At 35.4% G+C, this 15,067-nt stretch overlaps 2 protein-coding genes across 2 annotated transcripts; one reads left to right on the top strand and one right to left on the bottom strand.

The window, feature by feature from the left end:
- Positions 1-7,159: 7,159 nt before the first annotated feature.
- cox20 (cytochrome c oxidase assembly factor COX20) lies at positions 7,160-9,594 on the bottom strand. The gene is made up of 4 exons (XM_016254723.1): positions 9,435-9,594; positions 8,657-8,771; positions 8,499-8,562; positions 7,160-7,567 (listed from the first exon to the last, which is right to left on the bottom strand). Exons 1-4 carry the CDS (start codon positions 9,459-9,461, stop codon positions 7,438-7,440), a joined length of 336 nt encoding a protein of 111 aa, XP_016110209.1. The 5' UTR covers positions 9,462-9,594; the 3' UTR covers positions 7,160-7,437.
- Positions 9,595-11,004: 1,410 nt separating this feature from the next.
- On the top strand, positions 11,005-11,774 carry lhb (luteinizing hormone subunit beta). The gene is made up of 3 exons (XM_016254722.1): positions 11,005-11,021; positions 11,146-11,329; positions 11,467-11,774. Exons 1-3 carry the CDS (start codon positions 11,005-11,007, stop codon positions 11,704-11,706), a joined length of 441 nt encoding a protein of 146 aa, XP_016110208.1. The 3' UTR covers positions 11,707-11,774.
- The last annotated feature ends 3,293 nt before the right edge of the window (positions 11,775-15,067 follow it).

Here is a 15,067-nt window from a genome sequence, read left to right as displayed (position 1 = left end):
AATGATGAATGCGGCCAAGTACAGGGATATCCTGGACGAAAACCTTCTCCAGAGTGCTCAGGACCTCAGACTGGGCCGAAGGTTTATCTTCCAACAAGACAATGACCCTAAGCACACAGCTAAAATAATGAAGGAGTGGCTTCACAACAACTCTGTGACTGTTCTTGAATGGCCCAGCCAGAGCCCTGACTTAAACCCAATTGAGCATCTCTGGAGAGACCTAAAAATGGCTGTCCACCAACGTTTACCATCCAACCTGACAGAACTGGAGAGGATCTGCAAGGAGGAATGGCAGAGGATCCCCTGAAAAACTTGTTGCATCTTTCCCAAAAAGACTCATGGCTGTATTAGATCAAAAGGGTGCTTCTACTAAATACTGAGCAAAGGGTCTGAATACTTAGGACCATGTGATATTTCAGTTTTTCTTTTTTAATAAATCTGCAAAAATGTCAACAATTCTGTGTTTTTCTGTCAATATGGGGTGCTGTGTGTACATTAATGAGGAAAAAAAAATTAACTTAAATGATTTTAGCAAATGGCTGCAATATAACAAAGAGTGAAAAATTTAAGGGGGTCTGAATACTTTCTGTACCCACTGTATATACACACAGTATATATGTCATCTGTGCAGTACTTTAGGTAATATACTTTACGTAATATACGGCTTAAATCTTTCTTAGTATTCTAAACATTTTTAAACTAGATTGTAAAATATCTGATAATTAGATTATCCTATTTATGGAAGCAAATGTATTTTGTGTTTTAAATTTGATAATGATCTTGTCGATTGCTAAGTCATCTGGACTATGTGGCCTGTTTTACAAATTCATCCATTCCCCCCAAAATATATGAAAGTGGTTTTATAGTTACCTACATAATGTGTTTGTTCATGTTTACTTTTACTCTATTGCCCATAGTGTTGTGTATTTAAATGTTTAAAACATAAAATAAACACCATGTGGTTGAAAATACTGAACAGTTGCAATATATGACAAGCGTTCTCTGAACAAGTCCCTCTCTGGCACAACTGCCAGCCAAAGGCTGCATCTAAAATCGCATACTTCCCTACTCTATAATAGGTAAGAAACAGTATGTGAAATGAGTAGTATGTCTGAATTCACAGCATTCATAAAACAGTAGGCAAAAAGTTCCCAGATGACCTACTACTTCCGGTGAGATTCTGAAGTGTGCATCCGATTAAAACTTTACTATCCCATAAGGCCTACTCCATAGACAGAACATACATTTTTAATGGTTGCAAAGTAATTACTTACTCAAAACAAGTACCTGCTCAAAGCATATGCTATTTTGGACCCAGCCTGTGTCATCGTCTTCCTTTTTACTAAAATGCTTAAATCGACATGAGTTGTGATAGCCTTTTCTTCTCTGTTGTGATGTACATCCACGGCTTCTCGAAGAAAAATGAAGGGCAGGCCATCAGTAATTGTTTGGATATTTGTCGTTTGCTAGGAAGTTATTTTGATGAAAGATTATGAGGGCACAATCAATAAATCATTTATATAAACACTGCATTCATCTATAAAAAATTGTAATTGTCAGTTTTGATTGCATGGTGACTTTAAGGAACAGACCTTGTGATCATCATGTCATTTCTTAAGTTTCTATTCGGATGTGTTGTCAGGGCTACTGGAACGAGCTGGCTTCAAACAAGGTCGAAGAGAGACCGGAGGCTACGCTGTATGTTGTCATAGTAACGGGCTCCCTGCTCGTCCAAATAATGAAGGAGTGGCTTCACAACAACTCTGTGACTGTTCTTGAATGGCCCAGCCAGAGCCCTGACTTAAACTCAATTGAGCATCTCTGGAGAGACCTAAAAATGGCTGTCCACCAATGTTTACCATCCAACCTGACAGAACTGGAGAGGCTCTGCAAGGAGGAATGGCAGAGGATTCCCAAATCCAGGTGTGAAAAACTTGTTGTATCTTTCCCAAAAAGACTCATGGCTGTATTCGATCAAAAGGGTGCTTCTACTAAATACTGAGCAAAGGGTCTGAATATTTAGGACCATGTGATATTTCAGTTTTTCTTTTTTAATAAATCTGCAAAAATGTCAACAATTCTGTGTTTTTCTGTCAATATGGGGTGCTGTGTGTACATTAATGAGGAAAAAAAAATTAACTTAAATGATTTTAGCAAATGGCTGCAATATAACAAAGAGTGAAAAATTTAAGGGGGTCTGAATACTTTCTGTACCCACTGTATATACACACAGTATATATGTCATCTGTGCAGTACTTTAGGTAATATACTTTACGTAATATACGGCTTAAATCTTTCTTAGTATTCTAAACATTTTTAAACTAGATTGTAAAATATCTGATAATTAGATTATCCTATTTATGGAAGCAAATGTATTTTGTGTTTTAAATTTGATAATGATCTTGTCGATTGCTAAGTCATCTGGACTATGTGGCCTGTTTTACAAATTCATCCATTCCCCCCAAAATATATGAAAGTGGTTTTATAGTTACCTACATAATGTGTTTGTTCATGTTTACTTTTACTCTATTGCCCATAGTGTTGTGTATTTAAATGTTTAAAACATAAAATAAACACCATGTGGTTGAAAATACTGAACAGTTGCAATATATGACAAGCGTTCTCTGAACAAGTCCCTCTCTGGCACAACTGCCAGCCAAAGGCTGCATCTAAAATCGCATACTTCCCTACTCTATAATAGGTAAGAAACAGTGTGAATGTGAAATGTGAAATGAGTAGTATGTCTGAATTCACAGCATTCATAAAACAGTAGGCAAAAAGTTCCCAGATGACCTACTACTTCCGGTGAGATTCTGAAGTGTGCATCCGATTAAAACTTTACTATCCCATAAGGCCTACTCCATAGACAGAACATACATTTTTAATGGTTGCAAAGTAATTACTTACTCAAAACAAGTACCTGCTCAAAGCATATGCTATTTTGGACCCAGCCTGTGTCATCGTCTTCCTTTTTACTAAAATGCTTAAATCGACATGAGTTGTGATAGCCTTTTCTTCTCTGTGATGTACATCCATGGCTTCTCGAAGAAAAATGAAGGGCAGGCCATCAGTAATTGTTTGGATATTTGTCGTTTGCTAGGAAGTTATTTTGATGAAAGATTATGAGGGCACAATCAATAAATCATTTATATAAACACTGCATTCATCTATAAAAAATTGTAATTGTCAGTTTTGATTGCATGGTGACTTTAAGGAACAGACCTTGTGATCATCATGTCATTTCTTAAGTTTCTATTCGGATGTGTTGTCAGGGCTACTGGAACGAGCTGGCTTCAAACAAGGTCGAAGAGAGACCGGAGGCTACGCTGTATGTTGTCATAGTAACGGGCTCCCTGCTCGTCCTCGCTGGAATTGCCTTCTTTGTTTTCAAAAGATGTTTCCGGGCGAAGGAGAACACAGCCAAAGTCATAACTCTGGATTTTGACGACGCTGATGGCACTGCTGAATTTCTGTCCACTTTGGAGGAAGGAGATGGCACTGAAGACGGGAATGATGGGGTTTTTCTGATGGTTTATCTGCCGGCTCCATACGAGAAAACCCTCACAAAGATAGCCCGTGCTGCAAGCACCTCCAGCTCACATAATGATGTGGAGATTGTGCAATTACACACAGAGACCTCCACTGATCAAGAGTGAGGATTCATGCCCTCCAATGTAAAATGTGTATTACTGATCCACATAACGTATCAACACTAACAAAAAGTACTGTACATGATACTACGGTAGTAGCACAATTGTTTTCATTGAAGTACCCGGTGTAGTGCATGAATATGGCTATCATTCATATCATCTAATACCATCAGGGTACCAGCACACCAGTGTTTGTAAGGGAACTTGTTTTTTAATCTCTATAATCTATGAAACTGTAAAAATGTCAAAAAAGTCATGAAACGGCTACAAAATGATTCACATTTTTATTAATTTTACCATAATGCAGTAGTTTTGAACTCTAGTAGTATTATATATCTATAATAAAGTGTGTATTCACATAGAAAATACAATATAGTCTTGTTTGTCCTACATGTTAAATGCTTTTAATAGCTATGCAACGTTTTTACAGTTGCGCACTGCTTATATCTCAGTTTTCTTTATGGTAACACAAATTTAATGTACGTTTCCATCAGGAATGGAGCTTTTTTCCTCCCAAAAGTGTAAGTTAGTAGTTAGCAGTGATAGTTAAAGGGGTGGTTGACTGCGATTTCACTTTTTTTAATGTTAGTTAGTGTGTAATGTTGCTGTTTGAGCATTAACTATATCTGCAAAGTTGTGGCGCTGAAAGTTCATTGCAAACTAAGATATCTTCTTTTAAAATTCTGGCAGTTTAATGCCTACAAAAACGGCTCGTAGGGACTACAGCGAGTTACTTCCCGGGTTTGTGACATCACAACCCCCGCCCACGGAACATGTAACAAAGGGAGCGGGGCCATGCTTTAGAGAAGAGGAAGAAAACTAGGGGTGCACATAAAAATCTGTTCATATATGAATCACGATTCTGTCTCCTAACGATTCTAATGGATTCAAAAGTTTCCAAATCAATGTCTCTTCACAAGCTCTGCATTTCTTTCTCTCTCCCTTATCTCTCATTCAGATCATCAGCTCAGCTCAAACAACGAACTGTTCCATTTATACACTTATTTTCACATAGCTATGAGAAGCGTTATACACGCGTGTGTGGTTGCCGTACTGTATTAAAACTAATCAGGATAAAACCGTATATTAAAAGCTAACAGAAGCAGTAGCATTTACAAATAACCATTAAGAGCCGTGCTTGCACAGGTTCTGCGCGATCATCTTCAGTAATATCCTCTGGGCTCAAATTGATAAGCAATATTAATGACGCCGTTGTTTACAATACAACCGGAGCACATGCCGCTGAGGTGAGGGGCGGAACGTTTAGATGCACATTAGAGGCGGTTTAGCCAATCACAACACACTGGGCTAGCTAACCAATCAGAGCCCATTGCCTATTTCTGAGGGAGGGGCTTCATAAAAGCAGGAAATGATCAGCGTGTTTATAGGAGAAGGGACAGAGCCGTGTGGAATAAAGGTAAATTATGTGAAAAATAATGTTTTTTTTTTTTTAAACGAAGCATTAACACGTTAGACTGCACCCCATAAACACAATCAAGTCTAGAAAAAAAACAGTCAACCACGCCTTTAATATCAGCAAATATGCCACATCATGTGTTTTGTTTTATTATTAAATTCACCTGCAAGCAAAGTGAAATAAAATTTGAATTACATGTTGTTAATTTCTAATGCTTATGAGTGTTTGTAGTGATTCTCTGAACAAGACGGGATAAATTCCTTCATCTTTGTATATCATATTATAGGCATTACTTGGGTAAAAAAAAATTTTTTTAACCACATGTAAAATTTCAACTTTGAAGCTGTTTTGATCACAGACGGTAAATGTAAATTTGCCAGGTCAAACTGTGAGGCCCTGACCATGTGAGCCGAGGAAGGCAAGACCATTCACAATTGATCATGCAGATAGATTGGTATATAAGTCAATGGGTAAATTTCATCTTTAATGAAAAAACAATTTTTGATTTTTTTTAAAGCTAAAAAAGGGTTTTTACAGGGTTACCTTCGCTGTACCAAGTGTTGTGGGTGTATATTGGAGAGCAACTGATATTCCAAAAGTTCCTGGTTACTGTTTTACACTTAAGCAAACTCATATTTCTTGAAAAGAACTCTCTGTAATTAGTGTATAGACAGACACGCTAAATAAAAAGCACATACTAAGAAATAAAGTATGAAGAAGAGAAGAAACGATGCAGACTGGCCCCCTAAAATTATTTGTATTAACTTGTCACACTTGCTTGAGATTTTTTGAAAACTATTGTTTTGCAGTGACTTTGAAGCTATCTTCAAAGTCACTGACTTAATGAAGTTAAGCAGTTCATTTGATCAACTACCAGAAAATGTCACACTACTTTTTCTTCTTTTTGAATACAAATATCTATTTTGTCATTTGTACCAAACAAACTTAGTAAATTCTTAGCTTGTAAAGTATGATTATGCTATTGCTACTGTATATTTCTTTAAATACTTCTCATTTTTTGTAGGCTCAAACAAAACATTTTCAAGTGGCCCCTAACCAAAGCTTGCTTCAGTACCTCCTATCGGGTGAACATCTTGAAATCACGGGTGCGATGATTTTAATATATATTCCTGTAGCACACGTAAAGCGACATGTTTAAACTCTGGAACTGAATGACACCATTGAAACATGCTAACAAAGCAGGAAAAAGGATATTGATTTTATTCAGTGCTCTTTTTAATTTGTATCTTAACCTAACAGTTTTTTTTTTCAACTGCTTACACACATTTTCAAAACTTTTCCTCTTTTTTTTTCAAAACTTTACACACAAATCCAAGAATTGCACACAAAATGCTTCACATCTCTTGCAAAATGAAGCACTGCATTTAAAATACCAGAAACACATCTCAAAATAATATATTTTGTATACATCATATACACACACAGTTATTCAAAACCTAAAGCTCATGTACATTTCTGTACAAGATTGAAAGTAATTGGCAGAGAGATGCTGAAAAATTCACGGTAAACACAACAGCAAGATTGAAACCAAACTGTAATCATTTGTGGTTGTGAATACGGTATTACACAGTACAAAAGAAAAGAAATACATCAACCAAGTATAGTTGTGTAGATGTGTATTTATAGGCCTGTTCTAAAGCCATGATTGGTTGGTGTTCAGTGAAGCACATGTGAGACGCTGATTAATTAGTGTGCCATTTTGATTGGTTGTGTTTAAAAAAAAAAGAAGGAAAATAAAGATACTTCCTGGTAGATTTTTGTGTTACACAGAGAATTGTGTGTTGTCTTGCAAAAAAGTGTTTCATGAAATTGAAAACGGAGTTAAAGGCTGAGAATTAGCATATGATTTTACAGATTTGGTGTGTGCTTCTGGTGTTTGAGTGTCAGGTTTCACAAATTGTGTGACAAGTAAAGTTTTTTTTATGTAAGCAGCTGGAAAAAAAAACCCTGTAAGATTAGAGCTCAGGAAATAATACTTTTCAATGTCAGCAAGTACTGCTGTGCATTCCTCCTACAGCATATTCACAAGATCACATTTAAAATGCATCTGCTTTATTATTTGAGTGTCAGGTTTCACAAATTGTGTGACAAGTAAAGTTTTTTTTATGTAAGCAGCTGGAAAAAAAAAACCCCTGTAAGATTAGAGCTCAGGAAATAATACTTTTCAATGTCAGCAAGTACTGCTGTGCATTCCTCCTACAGCATATTCACAAGATCACATTTAAAATGCATCTGCTTTATTTAAAAAAAAAAATCAATTTTATTACAAACATTCAATACATTTAATTATACAATAAATAAATCATCATTCTCATTAAAGGCATTAATATGGTCTCAGACAAGCAACTTTTACTGATCCCCGCTCTTCTTCTGTGTGGGGTCTAAATTTGTGCCTTCATAAATGACTTTATTTTTTATGCCATCCTGAATCATTCTCTGCTGAACACGCAGCTTGGCATTATTATATCTGCAGTAAAACCTGTATAAAAAAAGCATCAGATAATGTGTCAGATTAACATTTATTGCATTTTTTATCATTTTAAAAGGATTTCCATGACAATTAATCATAATTTCCCCCATTCTATTATTAATAAATCATGGTAGTATTTGTTGTGCTGTTTTATTTACACTGATTTAAAAAAATATATATTATACTTCATACTGTAAATTAAAAAACTCTTCTGTTAAATTACAGAATTGAGAATATAATTACCGTATTGACCCGACTATAAGACGATGTTTTTTTCTTGGAAATACATCTGAAAAAACGCGGTCGTCTTATATTCAGGGTCTAGACTTTGACATGTCAATAATACACCCACGACAATAGGTGGCGCCAAATACGCATAAAACGAGTGTGCCATGAAATACGTAAATGTAATGTGTGTTGTAAAGATCGCGAGAAAAAACAAAAGAGAAAGAAAACCTTACAGCTGCATGAGTCGTGACTGTCACGTTAGCCTGATGGGACCAAACTCCCTTTGTGATTTTAAAACGTAAGACAGTACCCAGATTTGAAGACTACAGTAAGATTTAACTTCTGCTGTTAATAAGATTTTGGTGGGCTACTCTTAGATGGATAGCCTAAATGTCCTAATTCAGAGGGGCTACCTGTTTTGTTTTTTTAATGGTATATCAAAAAGTGTATATTTTTTAAATGTGATTGTTGGTACATTTTTACCAGTTTTTACCATGCTTTCAAAACAAAAATTAAAATAGGAAAAATATGAATATGAAAATAATTGAAGACAAAATGTGTTTTACTGAGAAAAAACAAGATTTGTTTTTTAAAAAGCCTTTTTCCAAAAGGCACATCTGGAAAAAGGGGGGTCGTCTTATATTCGGGAAATACCGTATAATGACAGCAGCAGCATGTGAGAGCATGTCAACACTGTTTTTGAAGCACATACCATGAGCCCAGTGTTGTAAGCATGAATCCTGCGACACCCACATCAAACGACCTCTTTACTCTACCTGTGAATGACAAGATGACAGCAGAAAAAACTCTTACACTAAAGAAATATGTGACATATGATCATACAAGTCGTCAATTCAATCACTCACTTACTTGTTGCCAAAAAGTGCACTAATCCTGCCACCAGTGAACCACCTGCACCATGAAGAATAGATTCTCGAGCACAAGGCGTATTCTGGATATCATTGATACCCATGACCTTCATGCCCTGTGCGTGTTAAGATGGAATTTGTTCATTCATTTGAATAAAAAGTTCACTGATTACAAAACCTGTAATGTGTATCATTACCACTTACTAACTAACATGACATCCTGAAATGAAACCAGTACTTACACTTAATGCTCATGCGAGTATCTGCAGAAACAATAATGGAGCTTATAACCATTATAACGATGTAATGTGGCAGTACCATGTGACGGTGTCAGATTACGAAAATTAACCATGGTTTTATAATAGTAAAATTGTAGTAACCATGGTTTTTTTTGGCGTATTGACTACCATTTGTATAACCACAGTTTTACTACAAATACCATGGTTTAACTATGGTTAGTGTTGCAAAACCATAGTTAATTTGTGATTACAATGGCTTAACTATAGTAACCGTGTCTTTTTGGTTTTATTTGTAGTAAAACCATGGTTAATTTTCGTAAGGGTAATACCATGGTACGATGTGAAACATGGTAATACCATAGTACATTTGTTTGCTATAAAATCAGATGAAAACAACTTTAATAATGTAACATGATGACTCTTAATGTCTTGTATCCATTAGGTAACAATAACTGTGGTCAGCGTATTACATGACCTTCTCTTATGAACTTTACCCCAGCGTAATATCTGACTAAAATTCTTGAATAAAATAACACCCACCTGGCTCTTACCGCCCTCCTCGCTCATTTTCGAGATTACTTTTCAACACAATCATGCAAACAAGTCTGTTCTTTGTGAAATGTTAACCCTATACGTTCTTTGGTGCGCCGATATATTCTTCCTGGCGGCACACATTAGCGGATGATTGTTGGTTCCGGGACCCAGAAGTGTAACGTTAGCAGCTAAATCGGCAAAAATAAAATAGGCCTGCTAGTGTTAAAATTAGATAAGTTTACGCACTTTTCTCATATGTCATGGCACTAAAATAATATGGTCAAAGTTTTTGATAGATGAAGCACGCATTTACCCAGAATCAAAACCTAAAAGCTAAACCTGTTTTAAATGTTGTCAAGAGTCAGACTGCTATTTAGTGGATTAGTATTATAGTGAACTAAAACTGAAACTAAGACAAAAAAAATAAATAAACGTTAACTGATATAATAATGATAACAATAATAATTATTGTTAATTATTATTACTATTATTATTATTATTATTGGTAGTAGTAGTATACTATATTTGAGCTAGTTGCCAAGGCAACAATTGTCATTTTAAGGTTAACTTAATGTACTAAAATGACTACAACTAAAACTGAAATAAAATTATATATAATATCACAAACATGCAAAAAAATAAGAAATCAGGAAGGGGGCCAACACTTTTTCACACCACTGTATATATAGAAATCAAAAATATTATAAACCATATATTTACACAATAATAGTATCTCAATGATAGTAAAATGACACTGTTTTATAGGAGTCATACCTTGAGGAGTTTTTTTTTCTAATCACTGGAGATAATACTACAGTACTGAGAGAACACAATATCACCTTGTTTCGGTGTTCACTGCCTTGCAAACACTAATGAACTCACTCGCAGTGAAACCTGAGAGCGTTAGACCTTGATTATTTCCTGACGCTGTACATGTGTTTAACACAGAGGCCATGGAGTCTAATTTGATTTCATGCAGATGATTTTAGATCAGATAATCTACTGTATATAATATATGTGCACTGAATGAACAGCAGGTGTCTTTTATCTGTTCATTCTGACCTGATGAATTTAGAGAGTTGTTACGTGAGAATGGAAACACATAATCCTCTTGAGATCAGTGTGATTAATTTAAGGTCAGATTTTAGTTTAATTGTTGGTTTCACTGCACTATATAAATCTACCCAGATGCCGTGTGACTGAACACATAGAGCCACTTTTAACAGCCTGCTGAGCAATGGGGACACCTGTCAAGTAAGTCTAATACATATTTAATGCGGTAATATTGTTCAGTGGAGTCTAATTTGATTTCATGCAGATGATTTTAGATCAGATAATCTACTGTATATAATATATGTGCACTGAATGAACAGCAGGTGTCTTTTATCTGTTCATTCTGACCTGATGAATTTAGAGAGTTGTTACGTGAGAATGGAAACACATAATCCTCTTGAGATCAGTGTGATTAATTTAAGGTCAGATTTTAGTTTAATTGTTGGTTTCACTGCACTATATAAATCTACCCAGATGCCGTGTGACTGAACACATAGAGCCACTTTTAACAGCCTGCTGAGCAATGGGGACACCTGTCAAGTAAGTCTAATACATATTTAATGCGGTAATATTGTTCAGTTTTTTTTTTTTTTGCTTTTGCTTTTTACTGTTTCAACGGGGCTTCAAAGTAAATTAAATTGCTCTCCTTTCTTTCCATCTACAGGATTTTAGTTGTTCGAAACCACATCCTCCTTCTCTTATTCTCTGTAGTTGTCCTACTAGCTGCTCAACGCTCTTTTCTTCCACCCTGTGAGCCAGTTAATGAGACTGTAGCTGTGGAAAAGGAGGGCTGTCCAAAATGTCTGGTGTTTCAGACCACCATCTGCAGTGGCCACTGCCTGACAAAGGTGCTTACTTTCTTTTCTTTTTTTTACTTGTTCATTTGCATGGAAACATTTTTCAGCAACATTAATTTGAATTCATATTCATATACAAGCATCATTATTTCCAGTGGTGGTGACAGTGTATTATCTTGCATTTCTAGGAGCCTGTATACAAGAGCCCATTTTCCACTGTCTACCAACACGTGTGCACTTACCGGGACGTGCGCTACGAGACCGTCCGCTTGCCAGACTGTCCTCCAGGGGTGGACCCACATATCACTTACCCTGTGGCTCTCAGCTGCGACTGCAGCCTGTGCACCATGGACACGTCCGACTGCACGATTGAAAGCCTGCAGCCTGACTTTTGCATGTCTCAGAGAGAGGATTTCCTTGTTTACTAGCCCCTTTTGGCCCCAAGACTACTATCCTGTGTTTAGCACATCAAACCAAAGTGTACACCAACTGATAAACTCTCACTCTAAATCAGATAAATGTTGTGTAGATGTATATCAATAAAAAGTACATACTTCTTAAATCCATTTTCTACGCTAAAGCCGAACACATTTTATTCTAGGAGATGTAAAAGGGCAGTTGGCGTGGATATTGAGCTGAAGATAAATGTTGTAAGTGATCATTAGAAAATCATAAGCCAGTGACCAGAAAGAAAACCGACAAGAGTTGAATTGATACAAATGTACAGATGCCAAATGAAAATCAATTGAACTCTGCATATTCAGAGAAGCTTGTTAATTAAATTGCAAAACTTTGATTTTGGTTTTCATCCATCACCATGATGAATTCAAATAACACTGCGCCACTTTTTGAAATATAAAATAAAACACAAAATAAATCAAATAAAAACATACAAATGAAAGGCTTATGCATTCTGCAGGCAAACGTTATTGTTCTCTTTTGAAGGTCATTCAGAGGAGAAAATGCGTTCTGACTTAATAAAATATTTTGCAAGCAACTTAATACTGTATGACACCAACATAATTATAGTAATGTATTGTAAATGAATCAAACATTAGATCTTGTAGTGATTTTTCAAAGCTCAAAGTATAAGATGGAGCAGGAAAGACTTGTGGACTGCTGCAATTATGTTTTCTAGCCAGAAGATGGCAGGAAAGATCAATACTGAGAATATACAGCAAATAGAAAAATTTGCCAAATCACACTGATTATGCTGTTACTTAGATAGTTAATTGGTTTACCTTGAGGAAATATTATGCTCTTCCATAAAATCGTAATACAGTAATGATGTTAATTTCATAATGATGGCATGACAGCACATTAAAGCTATGGAAGCATTTTTCCATGAGCAGTGACAATGGCTGATTTGGATCTCTTATGTACAAATAGTGCTCCTCATGTGCAGCACATGAGAGAAGAGTGTTTGGTGTTAGTGTGTTGCTAAGCTAACATGATATAAAATATGAAAACAGCATACACAATACAAGTAAAATGAAAATAGGTTGAATAGCAAGTATTAAATGAAACTGAACAATTGTTATTGATAAACTTGACTCTGTGTTAGACGTTGGATATAAGAAAGCGTCTTTTTGCCTCTGAGGTTTTAGGATAGAGCTTGCAGCCAGAATGTTTCTGAAAATGCTTTTCTATGATTAATAGGAATCACTCTGCACTGCTGTTATGCAGCTGGCAGGCCTGTCAGACTTTCATAGGTAGCTGTGGTTTACATATATAAGAATGAAAAGAACTGCAGCGTTGACAAGCTGACCTTTAGCAGAGCGTATAATGCACTGACGGTGAATGTACTACCTGTTAATTACACCTGTGGTCCCATTATTTCTTTACAAATGTGCTTTTAATGAATCATTTTGGGAATATGGGAAATTAGTTTAATATTAAAAAAATGGTTTCTGTATTATTCACTAATCATTACTCAGGGGCAGAACCTTTATTATTCCGTTTCTCTCCGTCTCAGAAAGAAATTCTTCCTGAAGACTGCAGATCTGCATATCCTATTCCCAACACATGCTTGCACAAAACAATATCCCAAGAGCCAATACCATCTTTGAATTTCTCTGAAGCGTTAACTTTTACTTCAATATCCACATACAAGCCTGCTGCTTCCCGGAGTCATAAATCATTTCTAAACTTGATTTAAAGGAGTTCAGCATCTTCATGTCATTTGATCCCTGTATTATTTACAGTATTTTTTGAATCTCAAAATGAGACGTCAGAATGTCTGTGCTCAGAAAAACAAGGAACGTGCATAGCATTAGATGCCAAATGTGACCCTGGACCACAAAACCAGTCATAAGGGTCAATTTTAAGAAATTGAGATTTATACACCACCTAAAAGCTGAATAAATAAGCTTTTCATTTATGTATGGTTTGTTAGAATAGGACAATATTTGGCTGAGATACTATGAAGTTGTCCAAATGAAGTTCTTAGCAATGCATATTACTAATCATAAATTAAGTGTTGATATATTTACGGTAGGAAATTTACAAAATGTCTTCATGGAACATGATCTTTACTTAATATCCTAATGATTTTTGGCATAAAATAAAAATCTGTAATTTTGACCCATACAATGTATTTTTGGCTATTGCTACAAATATACCCCAGCGACTTAAGACCGCTTTTGTGCGCCAGGCTCACAAATGTTAAATGTGCCCACCAGATTTGATGTCACTAAAGCCAAACCCCATGTTACTTGTGTGTCACGTGACTGATTGAGTTGTGAAGCGTTTAACAAACATGGCCACAGATGAGATCTGAGCACTGTGGCACAATGAAGTTATCAGTGAATAAAAACTCAAACAAGTGACTTCAGAAGACTTAGCAATGATAATCTTTTACCTTTAGTTTGGCAAAATAAATAACTTCCCTTGTATGAATAACAGAAGCTTATCACCTGCATGTTTACCTACACATTTTTTTTGTGATAACTATATTGTTGGTTAAACAATATTATAAAGTACAACTTTTGGTAACACTTTATAATAACGGCATGCTGTGAATCATTAGTTAAGCATTACTAAATAGTCAGTTCATCCTTTATAAAGCATTGTCCCAACGTTAATAGGCATTAGTAAGCAGTTTATAAATATAGCTATAATATTGCAGAGGTTTATTTTTCTTTTTTTTATCAAGTGTAAATGCTTTACAATGCATAAATAGTCCTCACTTTAGAGGAGTTCACAAAAATAGACGACTGACAACTACTAAATGTTTTATATAACTACCTGACTTAACTTAGCATTTATTAACACACTGAGCAACTATTATCATATGTCTAAATAATGAGATTTATAAATGTACATTTAAATAGTTTTTTAACCATTTATTTACACTTTTTAAATGATCTTATGAACCACTGTCAACTCCTAAATAACTGGTTTGTAAATTACATAATACTTAATTTAGAAATGATAAACTGATCGTTAATAAGGTATGAAAATACAATTATTAAACATTATACTTATGCTTATAAATGTATCTATAAACTGCTTACTAATGCCTATTAATGTTTGGGACAATGCTTTATAAAAGATGAATTTACTATAAAGCTTAACTAATGATTCATAGTGTGCAGTTATTAAAAAGTGTTACCCAACTTTTATACAGTTGCTTGCCATTCTTGAACACTCTCTGTAGAGAAAGTGTCTGTTTTGAGGGTTCTCTAGCACATGGGACATCCTTTGTGGATGACTTCAAATGGGAGGCTATTTCTAGGACTCTAAGTAAAGACAGTGAATGAATCCATCTGCAGATACAGCGTGGGAGAA

The sequence above is a fragment of the Sinocyclocheilus grahami genome, unplaced genomic scaffold (assembly GCF_001515645.1).
Source record: "Sinocyclocheilus grahami isolate Dianchi unplaced genomic scaffold, SAMN03320097.WGS_v1.1 scaffold1276.1, whole genome shotgun sequence".
Lineage (NCBI taxonomy): Eukaryota > Metazoa > Chordata > Actinopteri > Cypriniformes > Cyprinidae > Sinocyclocheilus > Sinocyclocheilus grahami.
Note: the sequence above shows the minus strand (reverse complement) of the source record. Positions and strands in the feature narration are given on the sequence as shown.